General features: G+C 54.8%; 1 protein-coding gene across 3 annotated transcripts in view; it reads right to left on the bottom strand.

Moving 5' to 3' along the window:
* Positions 1-545: 545 nt before the first annotated feature.
* Positions 546-18,396, bottom strand: part of Gnao1 (G protein subunit alpha o1) — a 161,391-nt gene continuing 143,540 nt past the window's right edge. The window contains exons 7-9 of one of the 3 annotated variants that reach the window (XM_028871488.2): positions 7,398-7,551; positions 2,836-3,051; positions 546-1,850 (exon numbers count right to left, since the gene is read on the bottom strand). In XM_028871488.2, coding sequence (XP_028727321.1) covers positions 2,864-3,051; positions 7,398-7,551 — 342 coding nt within the window. In that variant the 3' untranslated portion in view covers positions 546-1,850; positions 2,836-2,863. Of the gene's footprint in view, positions 3,052-7,397; positions 7,552-10,429; positions 14,530-16,571; positions 16,726-18,396 lie in introns of those variants that run through there. The other 2 variants (XM_028871487.2, XM_028871489.2) reach the window with 2 other exon arrangements.

Below are 18,396 nucleotides of genomic sequence, written 5' to 3'. Positions count from 1 at the left end.
GAGCCAGGCTGTGTTGTCTTGCTTCCCGTGGGTTCTACCTGCCGAGTACCTTGTACCCAGCTGCAGTAGGCCAAGCAAAGCAAAAGGAAACCTTCCGGGAAGTGATGCAGAAGGCTGAGGCAGTTCGGCCCTCTTGGAGGGAAAGCCTGGGCACAGGAGACAGGAGAAGGGCGTGGCTTGTTTTTCCCTTCTGCTTTTCCGGCCCCAGTCTCAGACCCACCAGAAACACAAAACCCGCTGAACTGGAGGAGCTGCAGCCAGAAAGTAGCTGCCCGACTCCTGGCACTCATTTCTCTGTGTGTGTGTGTGGGGTGGGGTGGGGGAACCACATGGGAGGGTGGGGAGGAAAGACGGATGCTAGGCAGCCTTCCCAATTACTGTGCTCTCGACTGGCTCCCCTCAGTGACAGTGTTGAGGGACCTGGAAGATCATGTGAAGATTCCTTACCCACCACCCTCCCAGGGTGTGTGGCCAGGTGGCTCCTTTCCTGTCACAGTGACGCTCGCCCTGGCACCGGCGTCTGGAAGGCAGAAGGTCAGACTCAGTACAGACAAACATTCTCTTTATTGAGCTACACATGAATTTCCATTAGAGAAGTAGGCTGGCAGTGTGTCAGTTGTCACAGAAACCCCACCGATTGGGAATAGAAAGGCTTACAAAGACCCGCGGGCTTTTGATTCATTATTATTATTATTATGGTTTTTTTTTTTTTTTTTTTTTTTTTACTTTTTTCCTTTTTTCAAGTTTTTTTTTCTGTATTTTTAATTTTTTTGTTTTGTCTTTTCGCCTCCATTATTGAAATGGCTGTGACTGGTCTTCAGCAAATCTTGTCTTAAAAGTGAAACTGTGAACAGGTCTGGGATTAGATACTAGTCAAGTAGAAATGACAGGACTGATCATGAAACTGTGGCTTTAATGTAAACACTACATTCCATCTTAATTTTTTTTTGTTTTTCTTCCATCTTGTGGTATTTAAAAACTTTATTTTTTTTTTGTTCTTTTTTTATCTGCAGCACAAACATCCCAACATGAGAGCGAACACAGATCACTGGAACAGAGGAGAGATCAGGAGAGGGACACGTGAGGGAGGACTCCTGCCCGAGGCTGGAGGCTGTGGTGTGTTACAGGAGAAACCCCAACCACACAACCCCATTCCCCAGATAGCAGTAGAGCTGGCCAGGTGTGTGATGGCAAGTACTCATTAGGACAAAAGGAAACCCGAAAAGTAACAACACACACAGGGACTCAGGAGGGGGCGGGGTTCCTCGCTTCTATGGGGCTGGGTTTTTATAGATGGGTGTGGTCTGTGGCAGCTACCCGCCAGAGCTGTGCTTTTTTCTATGCCAACTTGGAGTGACTGTGTGTGGAGTTGCGTGGGTGGGCAGGGCAGAGCTGCCACTGCCTGGTGGCATATGAGGTTTCCGGACAGCCAGCGGGCATGGGGGGTTGCAACAGGCTGCAGAGAAGCCCCGGGAGGCGCCAGGCCCAGCGCGGCTGCTGGGTGCTGGGTGCTGGCCCCAATCGGAGCTGGGGCCAGGAGGGGGAGGGGACTGATGTGCATGGTTTTTTATTTCAAAATAAAAGGAAATATGGATGAAATGATGAGTTTTCCTTTTTTTTTTAAAGCTACAAAGCACATGAGAAATGTTCTTTTTTTAAAATTCTTTCAAGTTCTAAATGTAAAGACTCAACTAAAACCGGATTCTACAGCATTCTACAGAAATACACAGCCGTCAGTCACTCTGGGGTCGTGGGTTAGACAGGGCTTGGTACAGAAAGGCTGTGTCTTACAAAGGCCAAAGGTCATGCTACCAGGAGATGAACATCAACAGCAAAGTCCATGAAGCAGTCTGTAGAGAGAGAGATAGGGCCAGTCTGACCATGTTCTTGATTTTAAAAACCAACCACCCAACAAATCCTAGAACATTTCAACTAATGCAGGGGTAGGGCAAAGCGGGGTGCCCTTTTTAGAGAAGCCCATCTCTGCCTTGTACCCTGCTTCTGGCCCTGCCTGCCTGCCAGTCCAGCCCTCCCCAGACCACTCACACCTTGTCCACATGCCCTCTTTGAGGGAATCTGGCTTCAACTCTGTTAGGCGGGTTTGGGCAATGGCTCGCTCATGTGTTTCCTCCCCTCAGCTATTTGAAAAGGCAGACCAGGTTTCCCATCTCTCTCATTTTTCTCTGTTCCCATAAATAAAAAACTCAGGAGACAATGGATTGATTGGAGCAATGATTCTTCTAGATTCTTGAAATAAACAACCACCACCACCACCCAAAAGAGAAGGGTCCTTAGAGTTTTCTGTTGGGGCTGTAAGGTAGGGGGATGTTTAGAGGTTGGCGGTTTCTTAAAGGGTTTTGGAATTTGAGCAGGGGTAGGACAGAGCTGAGCGGGCAGCCTCGTGGTAGGATGCAGAGCAGGGCAGGCCGGATGGACAGACCCAGGTCTCCCTCTGCCTGCCCTGCTCATTCATAGAGTGGGGCTCGGAAAGTAAAACCCTGGGGCTGTCCAGAGGATTCCCAACCTAGGCTCCTACCATGCCCGGTGTGTGTGCACGCACATGTGTGCACGCACATGTGTGCATGCTCATGTGCTGTCCCAGGAAAACTGACGAGCTAGGGATGGTGGTCAGTTCTGTCCGTAGCTCTTTCGAGTATTAACTAAAAACATTTTTCTAATATATACTTGTGTATAGATAAGGTTTTTGTTATGCCTCTTTAAAGTTTATTTACCAACTTGCACTGGTTAGTGGTGTGTGTGTGTGTGTGTGTGTGTGTGTGTGTGTGTGTGTGTGTGTGTACACGCAAGCTGTTCTGTGAGTGCTGGAATCATTACCAAATAGGTTGCTATACAGGACAAGAGATCAGTACAAGCCGCAGCCCCGGAGATTGTTGGCAATGATGATGTCGGTGACAGCGTCGAATACCACCTGGATATTATTCGTGTCTGTGGCACAAGTCATGTGACAATAGATTTCTTTGTTGGGCGAGCGGTTTTTGCTTTCAAACTGTGTTTGGATGTAGGCAGCTGCATCTTCATAGGTGTTGGAGCCTGCAGGAAGATACAGAAGAATCGGCAAGAGGCCCTAGTGAGAGTTGGGGGTGGACTGGGGAGTGGTCAGGAGGCAAATCCGGGAGGGGGTGGGGGGCGAGAGGAAGGAACAGCAGGAGTGCCACACCCTCCTCCAGGGTAAGGCAACACTGGAAGGTAAAAACCATGGAAGGCCTGGCGCTGCCTGCCTTCTGCCTCCTCAGCTTTTACTTACGTGTTCGTTTAGATGTGCATGATGGCTCAGGGTCGAGCAAGCCACAGGAGATCTCATATGTTTTAGATTAACAAATCTGGATGAAGCCCCTCTCCATGACCTACAGTTGAAATCTAAACCAACTCCATGACTTTTTTTTTTTTAATTTAGTTTTCTGTGTATGGGTGTTTGCCTACATGTATGTCTGTGCAGCACATGTGTGCATATGTCTGCAGCAGCCAGAAGATGATGTTGGTCCCCTGGAACTGGAGTTACAGACAGTTGTTAACTGCCATGTAGAAGCTGGAACCCAAGCCCAGATTCTCTGGAAGAGTAGCAGACGCTCTGAACCATCCCTCCCCCCCCCCACCCCATTGGAGACTTCTAAGATTTATTTGTATTTATGTGTATGTATATGCGCCTTTGTGAGGATATGTCCATATATGTGCTGTGCTGGAGTCTATGGAAGTCAGAAGAGGCTTCGGATCCCCCTGGAGATGGTATTACAGGTAGTTTTGAGCCACCTGGTGTGTGCTAGAAACTCAACTTGGATCCTCTGGAAGAACAGGAAACACTCTTAATCCCCGAGCTATCTCCCTCTGGAGCCCTGCAATTCTAACAAACCTGTAAATGAAGCCTAAGGAAGAACGGCATCAAAGGGTCTTGTGGTACTTCACATGTGGTGGGCACCAAGCCAGCCTGCGCTCTGCTGCAGTAGGTCTTTCTGAGAGGTCCCTGCCTGGGCTGGGCCACCACTAAACAGTCTCGGTTCTTGGGTGAGTAGCCAGGTCATGGGAACAGTGAGAGGCTTAAAGGATATCATCGTGTGAGGCACCCACCGGGCTCCTTCAGTGCCCCTAACAATTCCTTGGGTGTCCCCTTGGCTCTGGCAGGCCGAGTGGGGTTAATGGGCAGATCTGTGGGTAAGACAGGGATGTTTTCCAACCAGCTAGTCTAAGAGCTTGTGGATCTGCCCCATAGGAACCTTTTACTCAATACCATGTGATATGGACCAGGACAAAAGTATGGAAAACCCCAGAACAAGGAAGATGCCCCGTCTCTTTCCACAAGGAAGATGCCCCGTCTCTTTCCGTCTGTCAGGATGTGGCCTAGTACAGAAACAGCAATGGTATTCTGGGAGCGTGTGAGCACAGGCTGGTTGGCCAGGGGTGTGGGCCCACTTTCCCTCTGAAACAAAAGATAGTTCCAGGCTGGAGTTCCAGGCTAGTGGTGAGCCAATGTGAAGGCTGAGGGGTGGGGCACCCCTCAGGTGGGGTCGGGGCTAGCCTCCACCCATCATTGCTGGGAGCAGGAGCACATTCAGTGCTGAACCACAGCAATGCCTTCAAAGAATAGAGGGTGGCAGAGGCTGCCTGTCAAGGAGCTTCTCCGCTGGAAAGCTCCCAGAAGAGCAGGAAGACTTCCAGATGCAGGCGCTCCCACACTGCCACATCTGTGAACCTAGTGTTTTTACACAGTCCCACTGCGACCCTGACCATGTTGGCCCACGTAGTCTCTCAGCCACCGCCTAACGCCCCCCTTACTTGTTCTGTGTCCTCGTAACTCATGGTGGCATGCCATTTGTGACTTTATTACCCTTCATGCTGTTTGAACTCCATCTGTATCCTCTGCAGGCCCCAGAGAACCGGGGACACCCAGCAACTGCTCCACATCAGTGAGACCTGACCACTCAGGCCACATTCCTAATGAGCCTTAAGACATAGCCACACTTTTATAAAAAGCCTTAGGAGTTGGGGGGTTCTTGCTGCAGCTGAAGAATTCAGCAGTGGCTGCCAAGAGCTGTGCCTACAGGTATGACCTCCTTGGCCTTCTGGGATGTTTTTGCACCTGCCTTGCCCGCAGAGGGCATCTCCTTGGTCCCCTCAGACTTCACCCTCTCAGAACCGTGACAGCAATGACCAGCAGTTATGTAAGCCTGGTACCACACACCAGTCTCTCTCACCATCCTTCTAGCCACCCTGAGGTACCATCATGGTCTGCTATGGTACCCAGATAAAAATGGGGTGCCGCGGATTAAGTAACTGGCTCCCTCTGTACCTGGCAATTCGCAAGCACCACAGCGCATCCCAGTATGGGCTGGCGGGTCCTCTCCTTCTCACAGCTATTTTTGGTAGTGAAGAAATGGGGAGGGACTGTCATCCACCTGTGCTACAGTTTAGGACCCTTTTGGCTGGTTTTGGGGACCTGTGTGGCCCCAGTCCAGTACTACAGACCAACTCCAGGGCCATGTCAGTGAGTTCCATGTTCATGCAACATGTGCTCATACCTGGAGGATGGGGTACATCCTCTGCCTTTGCAGGGTGTTGGTCCTGTCCTCAATTCTGCCCCAAGGGAACCCTAAAACTGTCCAGTCTCTAGAAGGCTGGGCTCTGGCACTGAATCAACCCTGCCTTTCGCCTTTCGCTCTTGTACTCGTTTGGAAAGAGTTTTGTGGGTATGGGCAGGGGGCTGTCTGTGATCCATTCCCCTAAGAACCGAATGAAGTGTGTGTCTGGGGGGGAGGGGACGGTCCAACAAAGGTGGAGGAAAAGCAGGCAGGTGCGGAGGAAGCTTGCAATACATGAAGTGGTTTCATCTGGGTGAGGGAAGGTGGGGAGAGCTGGGAGGGGGAAGTGGGGAGAGCTGGGAGGGGGAAGTGGGGAGAGCTGGAAGGAGGGGGAAGGTGGGGAGAGCTGGAAGGAGGGGGAAGTGGGGAGAGCTGGAAGGAGGGGGAAGTATGGAGAGCTGGGAGGAGGGGGAAGTGGGGAGAGCTGGAAGGAGGGGGAAGTGGGGAGAGCTGGAAGGAGGGGGAAGTGGGAGAGCTGGAAGGAGGGGGAAGTGGGGAGAGCTGGAAGGAGGGGGAAGTGGGGAGAGCTGGAAGGAGGGGGAAGTGGGGGAGCTGGGAAGAGGGGGAAGTGGGGAGAGCTGGGAAGAGGGGAAGTGGGGAGAGCTGGGAGGAGGGGAAGTGGGGAGAGCTGGAAGGAGGGGGAAGTGGGGAGAGCTGGGAGGAGGGGGAAGGTAGGGAGAGCTGGAAGGAGGGGGAAGTGGGGAGAGCTGGAAGGAGGGGGAAGTGGGGAGAGCTGGGAGGAGGGGAAGTGGGAGAGCTGGAGGAGGGGGAAGTGGGGAGAGCTGGGAGGAGGGGGAAGTGGGGAGAGCTGGAGGAGGGGAAGTGGGGAGAGCTGGGAGGAGGGGAAGTGGGGAGAGCTGGGAGGAGGGGGAAGTGGGAGAGCTGGGAGGAGGGGAAGTGGGGAGAGCTGGGAGGAGGGGAAGTGGGGAGAGCTGGGAGGGGGGGGGGGGGGGGGGGGGGGGGAGAGCTGGGAGGAGGGGAAGTGGGGAGAGCTGGGAGGAGGGGAAGTGGGGAGAGCTGGGAGGAGGGGAAGTGGGGAGAGCTGGGAGGAGGGAAGTGGGGAGAGCTGGGAGGAGGGGAAGTGGGGGAGCTGGGAAGAGGGGAAGTGGGGAGAGCTGGGAGGGGGAAGTGGGGAGAGCTGGGAGGAGGGGGAAGTGGGGAGAGCTGGGAGGAGGGGAAGTGGGGAGAGCTGGGAGGGGGAAGTGGGGAGAGCTGGGAGGAGGGGGAAGTGGGGAGAGCTGGGAGGAGGGGAAGTGGGGAGACCTGGGAGGAGGGGGAAGGTAGGGAGAGCTGGAAGGAGGGGAAGGTGGGGTGTGTGCAGAACAAACTGGTGGCAGAGCACAGGTTCCCGAGCCACCCTCACAGGCCACCAGGCCACCTTTTCCTTTCACAAGGAGGTGGCTGTGCTGGGCCAGGGTGAGGAGAGGCACCTCATGAGAATTTAGGAGGCTTTCCCACTAAGTCCTGGGACGTCAGGGATGACCAGAAAGAAAACAAAGGAACACCAGTGGGCGTGTCCCGCCTTCATCCCTGAACCATTCACTAGGACACCTGTGGCTCTGGAAAGGCCACTGCCTACTCAGGGACATGTCCACAGCTGGTCATGTCTCGGTGCCTCTCAGTGCCGACAGACTCCTGCACTGGCCCCTTGCCTTCTAGCTGCCCTGCATAGCAGCCTGTCCCTGGAGCCCACAGGCTGTGGGCTTCCAGTTGGTGTCTCTTGTGTGTGTGTGTGTGTGGGGGGGCGGGGATCCAGGTTCACAACCAGGCCTGGGGCTTTCTCTTGTACAGGGCGGTAACACCCACCTGGGTATTCAGGAAAGCAGATGGTCAAGGGCGACTTCTTAATCTTCTCGCCAAAGAGGTCTTTCTTGTTGAGGAAGAGAATGATGGAGGTATCGATGAAAAACTTGTTGTTACAGATGGAGTCGAAGAGCATGAGAGACTCGTGCATGCGGTTCTGCAGCCCCGGTGAGGGGGAGGGGAGAGAGCAAGACAGAGAGAGACACACAGAGAGACAGGGAAGAGAAGAAGAGAATTAGGTGTAAAGAGAGACTGGGCTGTTCAGCACCCAGGAGGCCCTGGGCTCCAGGCTCCTCCATGAGGTCAGTGTATAAAGCCTGAAGTTGGAAATGCATCAGAGTGCATCTGATGCTGGCATGCCAAGCACCCACCATTCTTGGCCAATGGGAGACTGGCCTGGGAGCCAGCTGTGGCTCCCTGGGTGAGGCTGAGGTTAGGAGTCCCAGGATCAGAATGGCAGAGCCACCAGCCATGTGATAATCTCCCTAGGACGTGTGAGCACAGTGCTGGACTGGAGTCAGGGAGCCGGATTTCTCTGTCTGGACTCTTCTTCTTCGGCCCAATCAGGCCTCTCTCATGGGATGACAGGTGGGAGGGTACATGCCAGGAAGAGGATGGGGTGACTGCTACTAGCATCCTTGAGAGTGGCCACTCAAGAAGTGTGCGGAGCCATTTTCAGGGATGGAGACAGGGGATGCCTCCTCCTGCTGGGCCTAAACCAGCTACAGCCAGACCTACGAGGTCTTAAGCATGGCAGATATAAATTCCTATCTTGTATACAGAAATTTGTTTAGTAAATGTCTGAATGTGATGAGCACCCAGAATAAAGCCCGAGTTTCAGGAGAATGGCCTTTTGCCCTGGGTAAAGGTCAATTGTTTTACTTTAGAAGCCAAGCACATTCACCTGCTTCTTGCTATAGGCCAGCCTGTCACCCTGTCAGTGCCCCCTGTCTGCAGAGAGGTGTGGAAAGAGACAGCCTCTCTTAGTGTCCCAGATAGTCTGCCCTCGCTCTGGGAGGCTCATCACCCGAGTCTGAACTCAAGCGCTCAGCAGTCCACACTAGATCTCTGGCAAGTGACAGAAGGACAGACGAGTGTGGATGTTGATGGACATTGCTGGAGCCCATGGACCTGAGGTGAAGAGCAGGAGCTGGGTTCACTGCAGGCCTAGGGTCCATTCTGCCTTCCTGTCCGAGCAGGTGAAGGAAGACGATAGTGATGACTGCTGGTCCCTGAGACCCACCCTGTGCCAGCACCCTTCCCAGCACTCTACCTGTCTAATGTCATTTAGCCTCATCAACCGGTAGGGGACAAGAAGGTGATACAGGTGTGACCCTCAAGAGCAAAGAGTAGTCCTGGGAGGTGTGGCTTAGTTGGTAGAATGCTTGCCTAGCATGCTGGAGGCTCTGGGTTCTATCCCCTGCTCTGCAAGAAAACAAAAATAAACCAAAGCGGACATGCCCTGGCCCTGAGCTCCACCCAGAACTTCTTGGGGGGTGTTTTCCAGTTAGTGTGGCAATCTGGGCCTTTCAAAAAGGAATCAGTGTCACAGCTGACTCCATGCCCTGCCTACCATTGTCTCTCCCAGCCTGTGAGCCCTGTTCTTAGGGCTGACAGTAATGTGGGGTGCACAGCCCAAGTTCTCAGCTGCTTCCCACATCTCCGGACAACAGAAAAACCACAGTGCCCTCTTGTATCTGTAGTGAACTACTGCCCTTTGAGTCTGCTAAGCAAATCCAGTGGCCTTCATTCTTACTCTCCAATAAAGCCTCCCTGTCCTTTGCACAGGACTCACTTGCCCCCGGAATCTTGGTGGAGGTCAAGCCATGTCGGCCTATGTTCAGGGCCTAGCACAGTGACACTGGCCATCACTGTGAGCCTAGCAGGGAAGCTCCGAGACCCCAAGTATTCAACAGGAAAAGGCATTGCATCCTCTAGGGCACCATGTCCTATAGGCGTCAATGCAGAGCCTCAGCCAGAAGCAAGTTCTTATGCTCAGCTCCACTGCACATTGCCCCAAGAGCTGCTGAGTCGGCAGATGCTGGCGGACACAGGGCAGACATCTGGAATTCTAAGGACCAGAGGGAAACCACAGAGGGGTCACCAGAGCTGCCCAAGCTAAGGTTGGGGACCACTTGCTATGGACAGGGCTGAAGGACTCCTCAAGGGTTGATATGCTGAGGCTTGGGGGACTCAAGAGCAGTTTGCCAAGGCTCCTGGATCCCTGCCTGCTGCGTCTCGGCCCACCAGTCCCTACCCCCACACTGTAGACCACTCACAGGCCCGTGGTACAGTGACCACGTGCATTGACAAGGTCCGAGGGCCTGGGGGCAGCATGGTTTAGCAGAGATTCTGGGGTCGGAGGATGTACACAGACCTGCTCTGCAGGGGTGGGGCGGGCAGCAGGCCTGGACAGAACTCTGGGAGGGCAGTGAGAAGGGGAGCTGCTGGTGGGGAGCGCCGGAACTGAGACCCTCTCCACACTCAGTCTGACAGCCACCCCTCAGGAACCCATTACCAACATGCCCAGAGCACAGCCTGTACTCACAGGAGGAAAGAGATGCCAGGTCCCTCATATCAGACGTCACCATTTGACAGAAGCCAGGGATCACAGATGGCCAACAACCACCTGCCTGCCATTACCTTTGCACGGAGCCACTGGAGCCTTCCTGAGGCTCGATTCCTCCCAGTCCTCTACCTGCCCAGGTGGAAGCAGAGCTGAGAACAGCAGGAAGCCATGCCACAGTGACCGGCACCCAGCACCAGATCATGCACCATAGTCCTAGGTATCTTCAGACACCAGGTGCTAGGGTGCTAGGACCCTGGGCCTGGGAAGCAGCTCAGCACAGGACAGATCCGTCTTCTGCCTCGAAGTGAGCTGAGTGCCAGCGGCCTGGACCCTGCTCCCAGCAGTACTAAGCCTACTACTCTGCTAGGCTGCCCACAGTCCTGAGACTGCGGAGAACAGAGGACTCTGTCACGTGGGTTTCTCTGGCAGAAGTTCCTCGGCACTGACACAATACATCACACTCGTGCTAGAAAGAGCTGGCATTTTTATTAATGGAGGGTGACTAATAAATACATTATGGCAGCCAATAAATTATTACAATAACTAGGTATTTATTAAACCAGCAAGTCACTCTTCTTACAAAATTACAGTTAATGAGGGTAGGTGATGGCAATGGGTGGGGGGCACTGCACCTAAGAAAGGCTCCGCTAAGGGGAACATGGGGTACCCGGCCTCTGGCCTGGGACAGAAGGTGTGCATAGGCCACAGGGGTCAAGTCAGAAGCCAGGGAGAAGCCTGGGAAGTGGGGGGCTGCTGCCCATGCAGGGGAGGCAGCTGTGGCTGGTGCAAGACGCTAAAGCGGGGTGGGGGAGGAGGCCGAGGGCTTCTGGGAAGGGCACTGTTTCTGCTGGTGGCCTTTTGTACTTGGGGAAGAGAAGAAAGCTGCCCCTCATAGGGTACCCCACTCCGACTACTGGGCCCAGGACTTTGGATGGAGACTGTTATTTCTGGTTTTCTTCCACCTGCTCCCTCCTTGACATGGCCATCATCTGGCATGGGGGAGTGTCTGTAAGCCCAATCACTCTAAGCAGGTGTGTATAAGGCTTTTTCTTACTGAGGGGTGGGGTGTGGGGAGGCCTGCTTACAGTCCTGGCCATGTTCTTTGGGATGCTGGGGCTTTCTCTAGGATGTAGTCAGACAAGATCAACAGCCTGGAAGTGCTTGCCTCCAGTAGTCCAGACCGAATCTCTGGTGAGAGGTGCCGGAGTCTGAGGACTGGGTTCCTGAGAGCCCCGGGGGTGTACCTGGAGCTTACCAGGAGGCTCAGAGAAAAGCAATGGCAGCTAGAAGATGCTCTGTGCCCCGGAATCCTCAGAAGAGGGTGGCAGGCTACTACTGGGCGGGGAGGGAAGATCTGGAGGCTTCCTGAGTCTCTCCTGGGTGTGGGAGATCTCCTTGTCAGGAGGCTGGGTCGGTGAAGAAGGGGAGGGGGTCAGAAGAGAGTGAAGTCTGCCCTCAGGGCACTGGCTGTTTGTTAGCAGGTAGTATGTGGGATCTGTGGGTGCATCTCTTGCAGCAGTACTTTCTGCAGAAGGCAAGGGCTGGGGTGAAGCAGTGTCAGCCTTCCCTGAGGGGGACGGGGGAGGGCTGTGGACAGTCAGGTTATGGGGTTGAGGGGGACACTCAGTGATATCCAGTGCAGTCCACACAGGTCAGGTGCCTTCAGCTCCTAACAGTAGGGTGTGGGCCTGGACTGGGAGGCTGAGACGATGGAGGTCTTTTGCCTGGTCCAAAAGGATCCAAAGGGACAGGGCACTAGGATCTAGGGGCTGCACAGAGGGGATCATGGGAGGCTGAAGGCCAGCGCTACCACTGAGTGGCTCAGACTGGGAGGATTCTGTCTTCATCCCCAAAGCAGAGTTTAACAGCACCCTCCGCAACTCAGACCAGACACTTGGGGGCCTCTACCCGTGTTTAGAGGGAAGATTCTCGGAATGGTTGTTGGTACAGGCACAGGCCTTGCCCACAGGCATCTAGCAACGAGCACGGTCCCACGAATGTGGTGAAGGTACTCTTCCTAGAAAGTGGCTCCTGGCCTGCTGAGTTAGACCACTCAGAAACCGTAGGGTGGCCTGACATGGCCCCTACAGACAGGAGACGGTCCTCTGGTCTGGTCACTTACAACTCTCCCCCAACACCCAAAGCCACGACGGAGCCAAGCCTCATCTATCACGCACACGTTTGCCCCCCATGGTAGAGCTGCTGCTGGTGATGACAGAGACGGGGCAGTTTTCCCTGCGGACCACGCTCTTGAGGGCTTAGAGGGGGCAGCCTAAGAGCTCCCCCTCTCGGATGGCCAGAGTGCGAGGGTTGAGAGCGGTGCAAGACGCTAGGCACAACACGGTGGGTCAAACAGGAGTGGGAGGCTGGGTCCAGGCCCTGGTCTGGCTGAGGGCTCTGGCTACCATCATGCTGCGGTGATCTCAAGTGGCAGCTTGGGGAGCGGGAGCTGCATGTTGACAGGAATGGAGACTTCCACCTTCCTGGAAATGGTCCTAAAAGATGGGGCTTGGCCAATATCCCTTGACTGCAGGTGCTTTTAAATTTGGGGTTACAGTCTGGGGACTCAGGTGTCCACACACAGTGGGTGATGCTGAGAAATAACTGCTGTATCTTCAGTGTGGGGCCAATGAATTCATTGGCCTTAGCCATCACATCAGGTCACTGAGACTGTAGGCTCTGGGAGTCTGTTCTCGCCTCCCTCCCAGTACCTGGCACAAGGTCCTAAAATGATGGCCGTGTAGACAATGTGGGTTGAGGGGGAAGTGGCAAGGCAGCCAGACTGGGGTGAGCTTCCCAGAGGATCAACTCTGCAAGCATTTGGCACTGGGGAAGGTCCCTGTGTTTCCCTGGACTGCCCGAGTTCTGTTCTTGTTGGAACCAACAAGCCCAGAGCTGTTGGCATGGCCGGGGAGGGGTGGGGGCTGTGAAAGAGCCAGGGTCCTGCCTGGCCTGGGACTGAGCACTGTTCCGAGTGGAGGTCAGGAGAACACAGGGCTTGAGGAAGGCAGAGGCCCTGCTAGGTGCAGCCCGTTCCCCCACCCACCTGTGGACACATCTGCATCCCTAGGTCCAGCCTTTGCGTGAGCACACAAGCCTGCCTGAACCACAGGCCGTGGTACGGCTGACTGCAGATGTCAAGGAATGACAGGGAAATGTTCCGACTGTTCCAAGTCAGCTGAGGCCAGGGGCGCCAAGACCATCCCAGCCCTTTTTGCATAGGAACCTCTGCAGCAAAGTCCCTCCCTGGGCTCCTAAAGCTCTTCCCCCAGGGGGCTGGGTGTATGTCTGCGTTGGCTTATACGCCTCCCCAGCTCACACTTCGGGGTGCGGATGGCTCCCTGCTTGCTCTCTGTATTCAGGAGACCAGGAGTATACAAGGGCTTCCTGACTTCTTGACCAAGGTGGAGTGAAGTATGGCACTGGCTTCAGTAACTGGCTTAGTAAATTACTTAGTAAATTAAAGTCTCCTGTGCTTGACTCAAGAGGCTTCAGTCCCAAGGGCTCTGCCTACTCGGGCTGTGACTGGAGAAGCATATCTATCCGCTCACACTCAGGGCAGCCGAGCCTGTCTGAGTAGAGCCAACAGATGGCTCTTTCGGGACTTACAATCAACCTATGCAGGAAGAGCTGCCCGCCCCTCAGCTTCCTTCCCACCCTAACGCATGTGGCACAGGACTGTTTGCCCATCCATGTACCACTGCAGTCAGCCAGCCTTAAGGAATATGCTCAAGGTCCACAGGAGTCAGGGCTGAGTTTTCTGGGGAGTCCAAGCGCAAGGGAAGATGACCAGAGAAGGGCTAAGATCCAAGATGAAGGAGGAGGGAAGCCTTCCCCAAGGTCCGAATCTCTGCACCCCAAAAGTGCCGTGATTCCATGTTGGCATTTGGCGACGGAACTGCCCTCTACCAAACAGACGCTAAGGAAAGCTGAGAGATGGCATCTACTATCCCCTAATCAGCCAGCACCTGCCACAGGGCCATCACCAGCCACCCTATCACCCCAGCTGAGGAAGAGACATCAGGACTTTGAGTAGGAGCACAGGGCACAGGACACGCCCATTCCTAACCATATGGCAGCGTTGCCCACTCAGGCTCTGAGTAAAACACTTAAGAGACACAGGTGGCCAGCGAACAGCTCTCAGGTGGCATGCAGCTGTCTCTGGCCTTGTGGTGTGTGGTGTGCTCCACACCTTTGCCCAACCCTGTTCCCATGTGTCATGCAGCTGGAGTGGGGTAGTGTGGGGATGCTCAAAGGATGCCTCGTCCTCCCCCAGGGCCAGCCTCTGGGTTTTTCTGCAGTGCACAGAGCATCTGAGCGGTGGCAGAGCTCTGGGTCCAGGGGAGAAGTGAGCAGCAGGCTGGCAGGAGGTCAGGGCTCAGTAGAGTCCACAGCCCCGCAGATTTTTGGCGATGATGACGTCCGTCACAGCATCAAAGACAAACTGGATGTTGTTGGTGTCCGTGGCGCAGGTGACATGGGTGTAGATTTCCTTGTGAGCTGATTTATTCTTACTCTCATACTGCCCCTGGATGTGAGCCACAGCTTCTGTGAAGGCACTGGGGCCTGCAAGACGAAACAGTCAGTGAGGGGAGTCAGTGAGGGCAGGAACCTGGAGCCATTCAGCATGGAATCCCTGGGCTGGCCATTGTGTCATTTAGGGCAATGGCCATGGAGCGGGTGCCAAAATCCTCTCAGGACCACTAGAAAGCAACAGGCTTATGGAGTGGGAAGCTTTAGGGCTCAGCTCCAGCAACAGCGGTTCATGCTGGCCAGCTGGTGGTTGGAACCTAGTGCCGCTATCACCCTAGGAAGCAACAGAACACCGGCTGCCCAGTGACTGGCTGCCTGAGGCTGGGGATTGCCTGCGAAGCTGCTGTTTTCTCCCCAAAGGCCTGCTGGTTCCAGAGTCCAATTCTGTCTTACCACAGGTGCGGGTGGGGGTGAAAGCACTGCTTTTAGCAGGTACTGCCTCTCTGTGTGCCCGTGAGACGGCAGAGAGGGCCAGGACCCGCCTGGCACTGTGGGGCGGCAGGAGGACCGTGTAGTCTGCCTGGCATCCCGAGCTGCTGTGGCCTCCTTCCCCTGCTCCTGGACGCTTCCCTCTCTTCCCTCTTAGGACAACTGAGGACTGACTTGCTCACATTCTTCCAAGGTGTCCCCACATTGATCTGGTTCTCTGGTAAGTCCAGGGAGAGGATGTCTGGGAGAAAGCAGTGGCTTGGAGAAGAACAGAAAGGCAGCACTTGACCTCTGCACGGAAACCCTCCCTCCACTGCTCCATCTTCAAGAATTCAAGGCTAGCCTAGACCAGACGGGGCCACTTGCTAAGGGAGGAAGAGGAAGAGAACTGGAATTTGAGCCACACTGCAGAGCTAGGGCAGCACATTTGAAGGAGGAGTCCCAGCCATTTCAGGCGTATGTGTTTAGACCACAGCCTGGTTGTGAGCATCTACCAGACCATAGCTGTTCGCTAAACCAGGGCTGGAAGTAAGGCCAGTCTCCTCTCAGGGTCCCTTCCTGCCCTGTCAGTTCCAAACTGATCTTGGTGACCATCCCATGAGGGTCTCTCACAGACCATCTTAGAGCTGAAGAAGAACGTGGCTGGTTGGTGAGGTGGGCTAAGCGCTGTTCTCCTCAGTTGAAAGCTCATGGGGTCCTTGCCTACAGAACTACCAGCCTGATTTTGAGAAAGGAAGGGCAGGCTGGAGAGCACTGTGCTGCTTGCCTGATTTTGGGTCATGACCCTACAGGCCCATGCTGCTGGAATCTGTATCTTCTGCTCTCTGTCCTCCAGGACCTGGTCAACTGAGACCAGCTGACAAGGGCTGGGTTGTCCTGGGCTTACAACAGCCCACCATTTTTGAAGGGGCTGCCATTTTTGAAGCTCCTGGGCGGGGGCGGGGCTGATTAGGCTGCATATCTGGCCGTCTCACTTAGACCTCTATGTATCACTGATGGCTGGCCTTGTCCCTGCACTTCTCTGCAGTGTAGGCAAGGCCCTGGGCTGTGACAATCTTGTGGCCACTTGTGTGGGAGGTGCCGTTAGAGTGGCTGTTTATCATTGTGATCACGGCAGTGACAACAGATCCATAGTGATCACAGACTTCAGCAAATACCACACTTGGCATCGTCATGGGCTTCTTCCATCCTTATAGTAAGTCTACAGGGGGTGGGGGAGAGAGCCACTGTGGCAGCCTCCATCTCATGGAGGGAGAAGCCAATGCAGAAAGGCTATGGGACCTGTCCAGGCCACTCTCCAGGGGCTTAGTTGGGGCTGGACCCTGCTAGACTACTCGAAGACCAGGTTATTTGTCTCTTCAGCATTGTGGGTTCCCACTGTGCATGCACCCTCTGCTTATAGACGACTGACTGGACCTCCCTAGGGTTGTTAATATCACACTGGAGACTGAGGCCTAACAAGCCAGGGGTCCAGGCCTTAGCTGCCCAGGGCTTCTTGTCATAGCTGCCTCTAGTACTGTTGTTCTGTGGGGGTAGATTCTGCAGGGTGAGCTGGGTGCACTCAAGCACAGTAAATGCCCAGAGAGGCCTGGTTTCTTGGCTGCCCCGTAGCTGCAAGGGGCTGTGTGGGATGAGGAGGGCTCTACCTGTGTACTCCGGAAAGCAGATGGTCAGTGGGGACTTGGTGATCTTCTCCTCAAATATGTCCTTCTTGTTGAGGAAGAGGATGATGGAGGTGTCTGTGAACCACTTGTTGTTGCAGATGCTGTCAAAAAGCTTCAGGGACTCATGCATGCGGTTCTGTAACAGAGTGGAGAGGCAGGTGAGGGTGCTGGTACCCCGCACCCTGGCCTACGATGGCTATGGCATAGCGAGACAAGCAGGGGATGAGCCACCAATGTTCTTAATGCATTACTGGGGACAGAGACAGAGGGCCCACGTGGACAAACAGGACATGTCCCTGCTTCATTCCACACACAGGCAGGTTTGGGTGGAGCTGGGGTGGATCAGGAGTGCTGTCCCTTCCAGAGAGAGCTGGCCTGGGCGGGGCACTGAGGTCACTGCAGAGGCTGCAGTCCCTGGAGAGGACATGCACCATGCACGTAGAGGGCAGGGGTGCAACCACCATCTGACATGTCTACACGAAACCGTGGATCATGCAGACTTCTCTATCAGGGTCTCATTCATTTTTGCCAGCGAGGTCAGGAGGGTGCACGCATTCAGTTGGATAACATTAACCGAGGACTGAGGCCCTCGAATTAATCCCGAGTTGGAAGCAGATACCAGGGGGACAGCGTCTCGGGGGTGATGTTGCTGTGGCCTTGGTTGGTTGGGTGACTTTGTTGGTTGACTGGGATGTGCCTGGGCTGAGGGAAGCTCTCTCTGAGAAAGCTGGGAGTTGGGGCTGGTTTCTCAGAAGAGGGGTCAGGAGAACCCCAAGAAGAAACTTAGCAAAACAGATTAAAACTGAGAGGAAGCCAAAAACCCAGTAGCAAACCTCAGAGAAGGGAAAAGAGAAACCCTGAAAAATTGATCCAATCAGTCTCAGACCCAGGAAGTCCAGGGCAGCTGTGCGAGGCGCCTACACAGGCCTCAGCGGCCTGTGGCAGGTGCTGTGCCGCTGGGATGGACGGCTGTGGAAAGGATGGGCTCAGCTCAGAAGGCAGCATGGAGCACAGGCCTGGGGCCGGCGTTCACAGCAAAGTCACCCAGCGGGGCCCTGAGAACCTGCTGCTTTCAACTCTTAGCTCATGTTTGATCAGAGGGAGGTGCTTCATACCTGCTGGGCTTGGAGGGTCTCTCAGAATCTGCCATGGTTTGGGCCTTGCTTTGGTAAGGAAAGGCCCTGCAGGCGCTGGTGGCAGTAGTGGCGGAGAAGCTGTGGCAGCCTGTGGCCTGGCTGAGTGGCGCTGAGAGCAGGCACGAGGACAGGATGAGCCCGTGGGGTCCCAGGGTGCAGCGGGCAGGGTGGCTGGTCCGGTGGTGGGCAGCCACTAGCCGCAGGGCCTTCCTGGCCTAGCTCCGGGAGCTGCCTCCAGACATCTTTGTCTCTGTAGCCCCAGTTTTCCTCCCCAGGCCAGGGAGGAAAGGGCAGAGCTGGCTAGAGCGGAAGACTGAGGACCAAGGACTGGGCCCTTGGTGCCTACATCTTGCCTCTCTAGGGAAGAGCATCCACACTCTACCACCTGTCCCCTGGCTACGCCATCTAGACAGAGGAGCAGGACTGCTCCTTACTGTGTGGCGTCTGTGCAGACGCTTTCAGCTCTTAGCCCATGAGGCTGTTTGACCATCCTCACCCCATAGCACACGCGTGAGGAAGGTGTGGCGATTACGCACGATCACGCAGCTGGCAAGAGTGATGCCAGGCCTTGGATTGGATCCATCTACTCCCAAGCTGTTCAGTTCGCACACATGTCCGTCCCCCATACACCGACGATTGCTAGTTCACAGCAATAGTATTGTTTTACGGCC

Source organism: Peromyscus leucopus, chromosome 5, assembly GCF_004664715.2.
Source record: "Peromyscus leucopus breed LL Stock chromosome 5, UCI_PerLeu_2.1, whole genome shotgun sequence".
In the NCBI taxonomy this organism is placed as follows: Eukaryota; Metazoa; Chordata; class Mammalia; order Rodentia; family Cricetidae; genus Peromyscus; species Peromyscus leucopus.
Note: the sequence above shows the minus strand (reverse complement) of the source record. Positions and strands in the feature narration are given on the sequence as shown.